Source organism: Andrena cerasifolii, chromosome 8, assembly GCF_050908995.1.
Source record: "Andrena cerasifolii isolate SP2316 chromosome 8, iyAndCera1_principal, whole genome shotgun sequence".
Taxonomy (NCBI): domain Eukaryota; kingdom Metazoa; phylum Arthropoda; class Insecta; order Hymenoptera; family Andrenidae; genus Andrena; species Andrena cerasifolii.
The window spans coordinates 9,253,314-9,267,355 of NC_135125.1; the positions used below are offsets into that span (position 1 = coordinate 9,253,314).

The following is a 14,042-nucleotide window of genomic DNA, read 5'->3' on the forward strand; positions in this document are numbered from 1 at the left end:
TTCAGTCCCTTTTCTGCCGTGCGCCCGTTCAGTCTGGCGGAAAACTCGCCAGGGAAAACGAAAGGGAAAGGGTGCGCGCGCTCGCTCGCTTCCTAGGGGTAATATGGGTCTCGTGGTAAGAAGTGAAAGGGAAACAACGTGCCCAGGGACACGTGGACATCCGATTGTTTTCACTTTTCGAGAAGCAAGGGTGGCCGAACTAGGGCAAACGATTATCGATCTGCACCGGTGGCGATCGCCCCTGTGAGTAAAAAGTTATGAATATTATGAAGAATTCTTTTCGAGCGTTAATAACGTAGCTGGTAGAACTCCTACGTTTTCCACGTATTGTGTAATAAATAACGATTCTAAGAAACTTACGAATTTCAATATTTCCTAATTTGTCACGAGAATCTTATAATTAATAAGATTTTATGCATAGAGAGAATATTTAGCATCTCGAACTCTCGATCTCAAAAAATCTCCCCTATTTCGAAATTCGATGGATACTAGGTTCCCTCGAGATTCTGCAATATTCCTGTGGCCATCGTGGAAATGGCCACCGCGAAATGCACACCTCCTTCGCTCTGGAGTGTGCGAGAGCGCATGATTCGAAGGAGACACCGTGTATGCAGTGCGGCAAGAAGTCGAGAACAGTCGAGCGGAGCCTCGTAGTCGTGGAACAGTGACCCCCTGGACCAGAGATACAGTTATTGCGTTTACTCTCCTCCACGCTGGTGCACCTACCAGCACGCACACTCGCGCATGCTCGCGCGGACGCATACTCGTTGCACTCGGCCGTCCTCGGTGCATTGCACCGCTGCAGCTAGCGATGGGCTCGCGTCATTCCCTGTCTCTATAGTTTTCGAGTTGTTGCATTGCATTGCCAATCTCGACGATGCGTTTACACCCTCGAGTGTCGATTTTGAATTTCAAGTTTTCTTTAAAAAAAATGCAGCGGATAAGCTTTTATAACTGCAGGGTGTCGTAGCACCTTAGCGTATCAGCTCTGACAGCTAAGTGCTGGAAATATTAGTCTAATATACCATTTCATGGTAAAATGGTAATCACTGGATTCGCCCATTTGAAATTCAAGGTACATTCGTGCTTCTTATGCTGTGTGGAGGATTTAATTGGGTTTCGAAGAATCATTTCAAGGAATGTTTGATTTAATACGAAAGCGTTGGAAGTGATTCGATGCCATCGCTAGCTCGATGCTGATCTCCATCGCGATCGACTGGTCGTCGTCGCCTGGATCCCAAGGAAAACCAAGGAGCGTACCTCGATGTGTGCGCGCGGATTCGCGCGTCGTTGCCCAAAAATTACGACGCTTTGTTTTCGCGTCCCTGCGTCTCTCCTCCCTGCGCCAGGAGCTATTTTTTTCTGTTCCCTTTCTTTTTCTCCGTGGTCGAGCACTCGTTCCCTTTTCTCTCTTCCGATTATTGCTCTGCTCGCAGCATTTTCTACATTCCTCTGCTCTGTTGTTCGTTTACTTCTGCCTGATTAATGCCATTAATCGACGAAGATTCGACTCTTCGCGATTACAGTTGGCGCAGAAATTCTCTACAGAGGTGCGAAGAACCTGTAGAGAACTTCGTAGAAGTTGCGTGTGGATTATTCCCATCTTCGTCACGCCCGCCATTCCTAATTCCGCGAGAAGCGTCGCAGACTCGGGGAAAATCGAATTCAATGCAATTTCGTGGAAGATAGCCCGTGGAAACCGTTCGAAACGCGATTCTATCGTCCCGGTGCTGCGTGCAGAGAGTTTGTGGCGTACGACGAAAGCCGGCTGCAGGAAACCCGTTTCGTTTGCTGCGCCCAAAACGAGGTTATCGCGGTTCTCACCGAGCCGCGCGTGCACACGCGTGTAATTTCGATATTCTGCTCGATTTCTGCCACGCCGCTTCCATCGACCACCGTTCGATTCTCTTCTGGTCCCGTTCCTCTTCGTCTTCAGCAACCTCTTGCCTCTTACCTTCGCAGGAAATCCACGCTGCCCTCTAGAACTTTGCTTCCCTGCCGTGCAGTTGCACCTAGGACACTTTCGAACCTCGCGATCTCGTGCAATGCAATTTGGGGTAATTCGTGCAGGCTCCTGAGATTTTAAATGTGCCCAATACGGTGTGGAGACTCGAGGTGAACAGGTGCACGAAATAGCTGGGCCACCTTCGGACCTGATCTCGCGGGATCAGAGCAGAAGCTGATTTCTTTGACGCTAAAGCATATGTCGAGCGCTAATTAAAAGTTGCACCGTGAAGATGCGAATACGAGATCTTTTTATACGGTGCAGCGCACTTTCTCTTTTAGCATCGATTAAATTGGAGGAAGCGCGCTTTCTTTTAACGCGCTGCTTGATTTTTTAACACGCCGAGGTTTATATGTTCTTCTATAATATTTGATACAAAGAATCGATAAGGCGTGCCTACCTTAGCACTTTGAATTTCGTGATAGAAGAATCAGCGACTGCATCATTTATACTTTGATCGGAGAAGGACGATCCCAGAGTAAATATGTCGATCGACATTTTTCAATTTGCAATCGACGTAATTCGATTCGTCTCTCTGAAGAGGAGAAACCCGGAGGTTATTATCTCTCCCCCCGAACTTCCATCGCGAACTCCAATTAATAAGATTGATGCTCGCTGAAAGAAACTCCTCCCGATTTTTCTCCCTTCTTCTTCGACTCAGATTCATCGTGTTCCCACCAGCATAACAGCAGCTCGATTAAACTGAAATCCCATCCAGACCAAGCTATCTCCACGCATCAAATCTAAATCCACCCCAAGCAGAATCTAGTTCGCGTGGAAACGTGACTTTAAACGCTCCAGTGCGCCTCTCATTCCGCACGTACGATCGTGGCCTAATTCCGAATCGAGACGCACCCACTGTTCTCAACTCTCAGCACCTAGCTCGAGGTGCGCTCCCTATTAACTTCGAGTACAGGCTCGCCACCCTCCTCGTCCGCCGTAAATCAGACACCCCCGTCCACCGCGATAGCCGGGGGCCAGCGGAGAATCGCTGCCGGAGAATCGCCCGGGCGAAATTGCCGGCGACAACTCGGCGGGCGCGCGAGAGACGGGAAAGCAAAAGCGCGCGTGCGCGATAAAACGGCCCCGCGTACATACGCGCCCGCTGGCCCCGGCTATCTGATCGTGAAAGCTAAAATACAACCGCCAAATGCCGGTACTTTCTACCGCGCTGCTTATTGCGAGCTACGCGCGATAGCAATGTGATAAAACGTCGGGGCGAGGGAGGGACAGGGGGAGCGGGAAGGACGGGGGAGGGCGATGGAAAAAAAAAGAGCCGGACAAGCAGCGGCGTCCCACTTTCCAGGCAAAAGATACCCGCGAAGATAGCTTCGCGCGGTCCCCAACGGACGCTTTCCAAGCTAGGCGAAAAAAAAATCGAAATGTGCTCGATAGCTCGATTTACGGGCCGATACCAGCCGGCCGCCACTGTTCGCCCCGCGGTTGCCGCGTGGAAATTGCCTCGGCCTCTCAAACGAGCGTCCGGCCACCCCGCGGTTCTCCTTTTTCTACCTCCTCTCCAGATTGCCGGGGCACCTGGAATTCCAGAAATCGCGCGAGCTCGTGAGCGCGGAACGGACCTCGAACACGCTTTTGTCACGGTACCGGCCAGCGGTATCGGAAGCGTGGCGCGGAGATCTCGTGATCGAGGGTGTACGCGAATCTTTATGCTTCCTGGCGGCTGCGGAGGTGTTCCCAAGTTCCGTCGGCATGCACGAGTTCAAGGTGCTCGACGCGATGCTCTAGGCTCTGGAGTTCCTCGGCGCACCGGCGAGCGGGGTTCGCGGGACGAGCGGATTCGACGGGGGACACACCGATAATTCAATTTACCGTCAATTACGCGATTGTGATACGGAGAGCGGGCGATAAGCGCGCGGTCGTTTATGCGCGTTAAAGCGTGTTTGCATATCGCGGTGGGAAATTTACGATGGAAGGATCGACGACGATTCCAGGGCGAGTCGGCCCCTCTCCCCGCCGCTGCCGGGCAACCCGCCTTTCGCGGCATAATTATTCATACGGGGGGAGATCGATCATTGGGAGCGAGCGGCTCGGCGGTTGCGTTCCGCGCCCGCGAGATCTGCATATCGCCGGGGATATTTATGAACTACGGCGAGGAATCGATCATCCGGCGACGCCGGCGTAAGTCGACGTCAACATTGTTGCGCGCGTGCACCAACTGGGAGTAAACGGTCGCGAGCCAGATACGATTGCTCTCGTTGAAAATGTTGCGACGATTGGGCGACCTGTGACACTTCTAACTGGCTTTGCTGCCGGGGTACAGAGCGGCACAAAAGTTTCTGTGAGAAAATCTTCGTAGCTCTATCCGCAAGTAGGGCTGCCATCCGTAAGATCATTAATTTTGGGCAGAGAGCATTGGAACCCGGACACTTTTAGCTACTTCTTATATTAGCTACGATATCCCGAGACAAAATTTTCTGTGAATTACAGACTGTAACCGCGATCAAGAAATACAGATAAAATATTTATGACTCATCGAGCGGCATCGAAAAATCCGGATCACTACAGAAAATCCCCCCGGACGCCCTAAAAAAAGAGGACAAATCCGGGGGAAACCCGGAGGGCAGCCCTGTCCGCAAGTGTATCGTACGAAGTGGCGTTGTAATATTAATATAGCATCGGTGCTGGTGATGATCTAGGATCTAAGTAGTCTTCTTGCTGGCGTAGGGAGCTCCAGGGTGCCCGCTTGCATTTTGTTCAGTGAGAAGGGAGGTCTTCCATCGATCTCCACTTTCTTAGGATCATTATTAGCAGCTCCTGGCGTCCATCGTGGTTATTTGTTACATTTATCTAGCTCTATATTTTTGTTACAATTTTTTAATCTACTTGCTGCGAGGAAGAGACTTCTGTCTTCACTCCTTAACCCAATAGCGTCTATATGGACTCCGCGAAGAGTGCAGAGAGAACCTCGTACTCGACAAGAGGCGTGGCGCTGCGTTTCATCGAAGCCTCTAACATAGATCGCAAATCCATACCGGCCACCGCCGAATCCCTCGGCCGTGGTCCATCAATTAAAAATAGGCCACCGAGGACGCAGCGGGCGACCTTGAGCAGCAATTGATCCCCGATTAAATGTCAGCAGACAGGTCCAATTGGAAACTCTGAAGCGCGATCGATCGCTGATCCAACATCAGAAGAAGTCGATTAAAACCTCGCACGTGGCCCTGCAACGAAAGCCACCGAAACGATCCAACGCGCTCGCCGTTTCTAATCGTGGAAAGAGTCGCGTTTTCGTCACGGTTGCACGCGATTCCAGCTGCCAGGGCACGAAGAAGAAAGCCGCCGTCGGGCGACAATGTTTCGCGGGTATAAATCAGATCGGAGAAAGTTACAACCCCAATTAACCTCCGTGATACGGGATGACTCGTGCGCAGGGTTCGTTGAACCACGATCCCCCGAGAAAACGAGCGAGCGGCATGAGCGGGCCGTTTTGGTCCGTTCACCTGATAAGAGGCAACGTTCAGCTGGATAAATATAGACCCGCGGTCTGTCGGCCACCAGCTCTCGGAATTCGGCTTTCGGCGAGAACCAATCGCTTCGATTCAAGCCTGATAAGAGAGAGAGCGATAAGGGAGGCTCCCTTGATCCAGCGGGAAGTAACGCGAACCCAAATGTCGACCATATTGGTATCGTAAACAGTGGAACTACTGTGCGAGAAAAAGGACTATCCTTCCATGTGGGACTTGAAGGTGTAACGGTGCGAATCCACAATGAGATTTTACACGAGGCTCTTCTAACCACGAGACAAAAATCTCGGCAAATAATGGAAATAGTCGCGAGAAGAGATTAAATAATTGGAAAATAATAAAATGCGTAAATAATTGTCTCGTGAGATTAAAGTCTCGTGTGAGACACGATATTTTTGTCAGCCACTTTGAGCCATCACAATATTATTATCAGATCGTAATTTAAATTCATCATTTTTCGATCCAATGGGTGGAGGAGACCCAATTCTATATCAACATTTATTCTGATTTTTTGGACACCTAATAGTGAGATTTAAACAAAGAATAAAAATCGCTTTCTGAATAACAAAATAACAATTTAAACCTTATTAACGTTATTAGTCAACCAGCCCCGACCGATCATTTTAACCTCAATAATCTATGTAGCCTTCAATTATTTATATATAAACAAAAACACCATGTCAATAGATCGTCTAATAAACAAACTTTAAAATAGTCACTTAACATTTATTCTATTGTAACTATATAGAGGGTGAAAAAACAAAATCTGTAAGAAAAAATATTTACTTAAGCAGTCAATTTTTCGACAAACGCTGATAACTGTTAAAAAAACGTGTGATCACGGGTTCGGACATAAATGCATGGCATAGTAGGAGTGACTTCTTTCCGCAGTAGAGCATATATCGGTGCAAAGTTATTAACAATTAGTCAACCTACCCCTTGAGACAACCAGCCCCGGTCTCCCCTACCCACATTCATTAATCAGAGTCCCCATTTTCGCGCCTCGAGATTTCCACGGGCTAAAATTGAGGAAGAAAATCTGGAAATCGAATTGGCGTTTTCTCGAAAGCCTCGTCCCACTTGGCGAGATTCTTGAACCCGCGTTTCTCCAGGAACGGCGCGATAAACTTTCCAGCGACGTGCGTTAACGAAACCGCCGTCTCAGCCCCTTTTATGCACACGTTGCATCGTTCATCGCTCTTCCAGCGAGGCACGTCATCGGTCTTTGTTTACGATGACGTAACCCCTCCCGCGAATCGCTGCTCTAGTCTCTCGAATCAGCTTCATAGGCAATCACTGGCTGGTTTCATTCTTGGTCTCTCGCCACCGAATTGGTCCCGAAGCCTCGGCCGTCGATCGGCCACGCGCGATCGAAGTACAAGGAAGATTCGGACGCCTGGTATCGAGGCGATCGATCGTAATTCAATTGTCACTACACGACGCGCAGTTTCGGGGCGGGCTGATCTTTTATTGGGGTGATTGACTCCTCTACCAAGGTTCGTACTCGTTTTGCGGCTTTCGAAAACTCGCCCCCTCGCTTCCACTGATTAATGGAATGTTTGGTCTGTTGGAAATGATGTCGGCCGCGTCACGTTCCCGCTCGATATTTTCGTCTGCTAGCGGCAACGGAATCGGCGTGTTTGCTTCTTTTGGGAGCCGCGGAAATTCGAGCGACGTTGCTCCTTTGCTCTTGCAGGAATCACCCGCGACGAGAGGTTTACGAAGAATCTGAAAGGGAAAACGGCAACTCGAGGGAAATCGCGCGGACTGGTGGAATCCGTGCGACTTGTTCTCGTTTAGTTCAGACTTCTGATCCCTCTGATTCTCGACGACGAGGCTCTGGTAAAAGTAAGAGGCACATTTGCCTCCAGCTGCTTAGTCAGGTGACTGGGTGATCGGGGAATCATTGGAAACGATAATCCGGTGCGATTCCGAGCGTTCGCCGCGGGAACGATCGACTTCGCCTCCGAAATTCGTCGCTCCCCTCCCCATTTGCATGCGTTCAAGTTCAACGAACTTGAGCGGGGTCAATTCGTAGCGGGCCCTGGAACTTCCTTCAACGAGACCTGACCCCGCGAAACCTCGACCCGACATTGAGCCAATGAATTACGAAAATGACTGTGGAAAAAAAAAGTCGCGTGGAACATCGTGGTGACGTTTGCACGCTTACGCATCGGCCGGATTCTGCGAGGCGCAGAAACCACGTCAGACTTAACGAATCAATGAGTAGTAACTGCTCGCGAAGTTCGTCAGGAATTGGGACAAATTGCATCGCGAGCAAATAATAGAGACGCTCGCGAAGCGTGCCAGTGCGAGCCCTCCAACCCCTAACGATATTCAAATCACCTGGAGCCACCCAATAAATCCTACCCTCGACCAAACGCGGAGGGGAGAAATGCCGCGCAATTTCCACGAAAGCAGACACGATTTTTATCCGAACGTCACGGATCCCTGGAATATCCCTCCGTAGAAACATGAACGTGACGCTAAATATCACGAAGTCCCTTCCCCTCTTCCCTCTCTTTCACTCCGAATCCCCTGTTCCCACCCGTCTTCTCTCGTCGCCCCGTCTTTCCTCCCCCGTCGTCGGGTCTGTCGTGCAACGTCGAGTTCAGCGAACCCGGGATGACGTGGTACTGCCATGTTGGGAACTTATTATCTGACTCCGTTGTCCAACGACCCCCCGCTTTTTGTGTATCGCGACGCGACCGGCCGCGACGGGCCGCTCTTGAGTTAGTTCCCTTCCGATTCCACGACGGGGGAGGATCGGTCACGTAAACGCGCGTCGTCACGTGGCTTGACGTGGATCTCCACGATCACTGGCGATGGGGTTCCGTGACGGCCTGGTACCGGGGGATTCCGTGGAATTCGGACAGGTGGAGGTCTGTACGGGAGTCAAGCGTTTCATTGGCAATTCTCTGGTAACACTTGGGTGGTCTCTCAAGGATACTAGGCAGGTGTTCCTATCTAAAATGAAGCACTTCTGTTTCAATTAATTACAAAGAAACAAATTGAAACCGAGACTTGTTCTTTGGCACGAAGTTTATTGACATTATAAGCTTTAAAAAAATTGTTCGTTTAGTCAAAAATATGCATTATATATGACGCTACAGATGGATCATTAAAGAGGCTTTTTAAAAAAAGTTTCTTTTGTTCTGCAGTGATAACTCCAAAACGGAGGTTCCAATCGAGTAAAAAAAAATTCGAGCGTGTTCACGAAATGTGTAATTTCGGACCACACCTAAATTAAGGTTAATGAAAACTCTTATTCTTTATGAAAAAAAACTAAAACCTCATTGAGACCCCATTGATGAGGTTTCACCATCTCCCAAATCCCAAAAGACGAGGTCTTAGTTTCTTTTCATAAAGAATAACAGTTTTCGCTAACTTTAATTCAGGTCTAACTGCACACTTTGTGTAAAACAAAAAACTACTTTTCTGGAACATTAATGATAGAATTTGTATTTATTGAAAAGTAGGCTAAAACAATATCACGTAAAACGCTACCTGACTCCCCCCCCCCCCCCACCCCTTGTAAGAAAACGTAAGAAATTCGCGACCCCCTCCCCACCCAAAAAGCCTTGCGTAATTTAAGGACGACCTCTCACTGATATGCTCGGGCCGCGGGGCATCCGAAAGGCTGCTATGTGAAATATTCTCGACTGAAATTCCATCCAGGGCAGGTGTAAAAAATAGTAGCGTGGTTGTGTTTACTACGATGTGCTCGGATTACGTGTCGGCAGCTTTTTCATTATCGCGGGGTGTGTCGCGTTTCGTTTGTACGTATCTGCCGTTTGAATAATATTCGTGGATGGCGAGGCGCTGCGACGCGGTGCCCGATGGTAATATAATACTTCTAAAAGGCGACGGGCGGCATACTGGTATTCCAAATTTGATCTCCGACTGGAATTTCTCCGCCGTAGCTCGATGTCGACCGATTCACTTCCCTTTTACGAGGCCAGTCGGCTTTCCTATTCTCCTTGGAAGCCCATTGGAAAGTTGCACGATTGATTCCGCTTATATGGGCCTGGCGCGAGTGAAGATGTTCCACGATCGCCTTAATTGACGGGTCGGTCTGCTCCTCGCTTCGGCAGCTTTCGAACGGCCTTGCAGAAACCGTTTTCCCGTCCCTGGTCGCCACGCGAAACATCCAGCGCGCGGCGGACGGGGAGGATGCCGCCGCGCGACGCAATCGAATGCAGCCAGCCGCGGTGCAGCTGAAAGGTGACGCGGTCAATCTAATCGCGTTCCTCCGCGTTTGTCGCCGTTTCACGGAAAACATTTCACTCCCGGCCGTCTGTCATTCGCGCGCTTGTCGCACAAGCGACTTTCCACTAAAGGCGAGCCATTTTCATCGAAGGAGAATTTCGTCGATCAAATTTACTGCGGGAAGAATCCTTGTGAAATGTCGGGGGTAATGGCCCGCGAATTATTTATTTTATCGTGCCCTTTGGCGCACGGCTCTTTGTAATACCTGCGAATAGGGAGATCTGAGATTAGTTAGTTTATTTTAGCGGTCGTGGTTTGTTCGAGGTCTATTTGAATTCGAGTCGGATCCCACTCGTCGCGGTCTGATTCGAGGCGCAGCGCGTGTCTGTCTTAATTGCCGCCATGAAATAGCTCAGATGAGACGTCATTGTTATTGTGAAACCGAGTGTTTGTCAACTGCCCCAGTATCACTCTGGAATCCACGGGATTTGTGCCTCCGCGAGCTTCTTCCGTATTGAGTATCACGATGCTCCAGTATCTTATCATTCATGTACAGTCGGCGGCGGATTCAGGAGCCTTTCTTAGAGGGGGCGAAATATGTAAAAGTACCTAAGTACATTTTTTAACCTTCCTTTACAAGATTTAAAATTTGCTTGTAATTTATATTTTAATATCTCTATCTGATACTATAACCTAAATAATTAAATTCGCATTAATTATTTATACAGAATAGTACACAGTGTCAGAATATTTTTCAATTTCTTTACTCTTGGGCAGGCGATCGCCGCTATCGCCCCCTTCTGGATCCGCCCTTGTGTACAGTCAACTTTATGCTGCACACGGCTCTTATTCCTCTGATTTCTTAAAGGTACCTCAATGATACCAAAAGTCACACCAGGTGCATTATTATCCAAAGGCCGATTTCCGCGAGGAACCTACGAAGCCCTCGCGTTTCCTCATCGACCCCTCCCCAAAACGAAAGAACCCCGATTAATTACAAGCCAGCTTCCGAGAACCTCCCCTTTATCCGGCTGGAAACAACAGTTCCGTTGTTAACGGTCGTAGAGGGGCTGCCTCCGCCAAAGGAAGCTCCGTACCAATTTTCCACGAGAAAACCGACCCGCGCTCCCGATAACGAGAGGAAGATGTTGGAGCGAGACACAGCCGTTTCATCGTGCCCGTCTTTTGTCTGTTGCAGAGTGGAAAGCTCAGCGTTGCAGTTGGTGTACCCGCTGGATTCTCGTCCGGTGCAGCTAATCTTCCGGGGGTTGCAGGTGGTCAAGGATAAACGAGCCCTCGTTCGAGATGTCTCGGGCGTCGTTAAGCCTGGCGAAGTTCTGGCCATCATGGGCCCCTCGGGTACGTTTGCAATTATCTGTTTTAAGGATGCTGCGAAGGCAGGTAGCTCGACTTTGGTTGGTTTTTCAGAGGTTTCGGAATTGCTTACCCTTAACGTTTCTATTGATTTCTCTTGAATTTACACAGACACATATTTTTATTTCTATTGAATTCAGGTACACAGATCATCCCTCGTTGATCCGCGTCGCATTTGCATAAACAGATTTGTTTTAAATAGTTCAAATGACCCTCATACACCATTGTGGATATCGTAGCTTGGGAATTCGAAAGGACAAGCAAGCGATTCGATGTCGTATCGGCAAAGGGTGGGACTTTAGGCGCGAAGTATCTAGCCACGGATTGGGGAACGCCGAGGGTGCGTGCAGGTAACAGGCCCGTGGCAAATTCCACACTAGTTAACCTATGACCTTGCAACCGAACGTATACAGATAATTACTGTCACGTCTGCTTTCCCAACGATCCAATCTAACAGGCACGTTTATATCGTATCGTTACTTTCCCTTCGAGAAATTCGAGACCCGTAGAAACTCGGTAAGCCATTGGCGAACACGAAGGCTTGCAGGGAGGATAGATCACGTGGAATTGAAACATAATAAACTAGTGACGCAAATACACGCGAAATTGTCCGGCAGAGAGGCACCGAAACTCGATCGCGTAGCGAGCGTTATTTAACAGAGACCGTAACGTCAATTACTCTGAATTAGAGGCGCGAAGCCCGTCCAAAAATTCGGATGATTGCGAAGTGGCGAAAAAGGGGTACACCCTGCGTCACCAATTACCCTCTTGACTCACTGTCGCGTATGAATTTCAAGAATCGTACAAAAAGGACCAATTGGCTGGTGGGACGTTAACAAATGAAGTAGTTTCACCCTCCGTGACGCGTGTGCTCTGCGTTCGAGTCTCTATTTAGCAAAATTTAATTTAAACTCATCAAACAATTAAATTCAAATAATTTCAATTCAACTCCATCTAAATCCTTTTTCTGCGGATCTTAAAGACTCTTGAAAATACGTTAAGGAAACGTGGAACCATTTGGAATATTGCTAGTGGTACTTGAGTTAAACCTCGATCGCGATTTCACTAGAAGACCGTTCGCGTGGTTCGCGCGTTTTCTATCTTTAAACGCGTCGCGTGTCCGCGTAACGAGCGAGTCCCGTCCCTTCTTGGCGATATTTATCGCGGGATTCCTCTCGTTCCCCTTGATATTTCGTTTAACAAGCCCCGCGGCAACAACCACCACCCCCGCGAACACGTCGGGTACAAATCATCCGTGCTTTGCTGTTTCGCGGTTTGTCGTTAACGTCTGCCGCGCATCCGACGCCTGTATATCTTCAGCGGGGCGAACGAAGCGCGGTTCTACGAACGAAATGTACTATTCTGGCTCGCTTCTCGACACCACAGTTAACACGATGGCGCCTTTGAAACACGCTTTCGCGTTTAGAACCAAATTGGTGAATCAGTTACCAGCCTGACAAGGAAAGTTCACGATCTGCTCGAGCGTGCTTCGGTCCCACCGAAGTAGATCTATGAACTTGGATATTTACTGCTGCGAGCTATTTGTTCGATGAAATTCTGCTGGGATTGCAGGATTTTTTCTAACGGGGTGGGATAATGATACACAGACGATTTTGTAGCTGCAGCTTTTATTAACAGATTCACAAGCATTCCCACAATTTTCACTAATGGCACGTCTCTTTCTGTTAAGGCTGCGGCAAAACGACATTGCTGAACTGTCTGTCTGGCCGCGTTGGCGTGGATGGGGGTGAGATCTGGCTGAATCGCGAGAGGCTGACAAAAAGATCGCGCAGAAGAATCTGCTACGTGCAGCAGCAGGATGTATTCTTCCCCGATCTCACGTTGCGACAGACCCTCGAGGTGAGTCCTCATTTTCCTAAAATCTTTTCTATATCTGAAGTGCAGTTACAGCGTTGTCAAACGTTAAAACTAACAGTGTCCTAAGTCAGAGCGAAACTTTAGTGGATATCGAAATCAGGAACGTTCACAGTGACCTCAATTATCTCCGCGATCTTAAACTGCAATTCCATCGAGACAGAAATCAAAATTACAAGTAATACTATTCCACCCCTGCGATCTAACCCCAGCGCGCGACACAGGAAATTGGTGAAAGAGCAGAAGGTGTTCCCGCCTGTGCACGCAAGCATCGCGTAGGCTGGTTACCCCAGTCGGGCGCGCAAGTAGAAATGGGCGAACATAGTCAGACGCGGCTAGACGCGTGCAATAATAGGTAGCGGGGCGTCCGCGAGCGAGCTGTTTCCTTGTTTTCCGGGAAAGTCGCGGGGCAACCGTGCCAAGTTTACCGCGAGGCCTCCGTGGGAAATTTATGAAGAGGCACGATCGAAAATTAGGAGGACACCGGGCGTTGGGGATCGCGCGGAATGCGGGCCAAAAGCCAACCGGGCGTTGTCTCGCGTTTCCGAGGATTTAAGCGCCTCGTGGATCGCGTGTGGCCATTCAGGCTGCGATCGGAGCCGATACACCGCTGTAACGAATCGACGTGACAGTTCGACGTGGGCCTGTGACGGGATTCTGGCGAACTTCGAGACAGTTGGAACGTTGAGAGAAATTGGGAGACGAGTGAAACGTCCGACGAGGAAATTGTTTCATTATTCTGGGATACAGGAGGGAAGATACGTATCTTGTTATGCAACTGACTAGCCATATGTTCTTTGTTAATGTAACGTTAGCTCCAACTTTCTTGGACACCAGGTCCTCCAATGAAGAAGTTCTTTCCACGAATCCTTTACATCGTCATACTTTCTCCTTTCTCGTCGATCGCTGCCGTGCGTCGATCGTGACGTTCGTCACGTCCTCGTTCTGTAGAATCTTTGCCATTCGGTTGAGCAGTATAAAGCTAACCAAGAGCCCTCAAGCTTCAGCGATTCGAAAGGAGAAGCATAAACTAGATTCCTCAGTGCTTCACCCAACGTGACACTTCTACGACTAGTTCTTCGACCATTCCCGCC

At 49.1% G+C, this 14,042-nt stretch overlaps 1 protein-coding gene across 1 annotated transcript in view; it reads left to right on the top strand.

The window, feature by feature from the left end:
* E23 (ABC transporter G family member E23) overlaps positions 1-14,042 on the top strand; it is a 140,219-nt gene that overhangs the window by 107,345 nt on the left and 18,832 nt on the right. The window contains exons 3-4 of the mRNA XM_076817636.1: positions 10,898-11,058; positions 12,764-12,933. Coding sequence (XP_076673751.1) covers positions 10,898-11,058; positions 12,764-12,933 — 331 coding nt within the window. The remainder of the gene's footprint in view (positions 1-10,897; positions 11,059-12,763; positions 12,934-14,042) is intronic.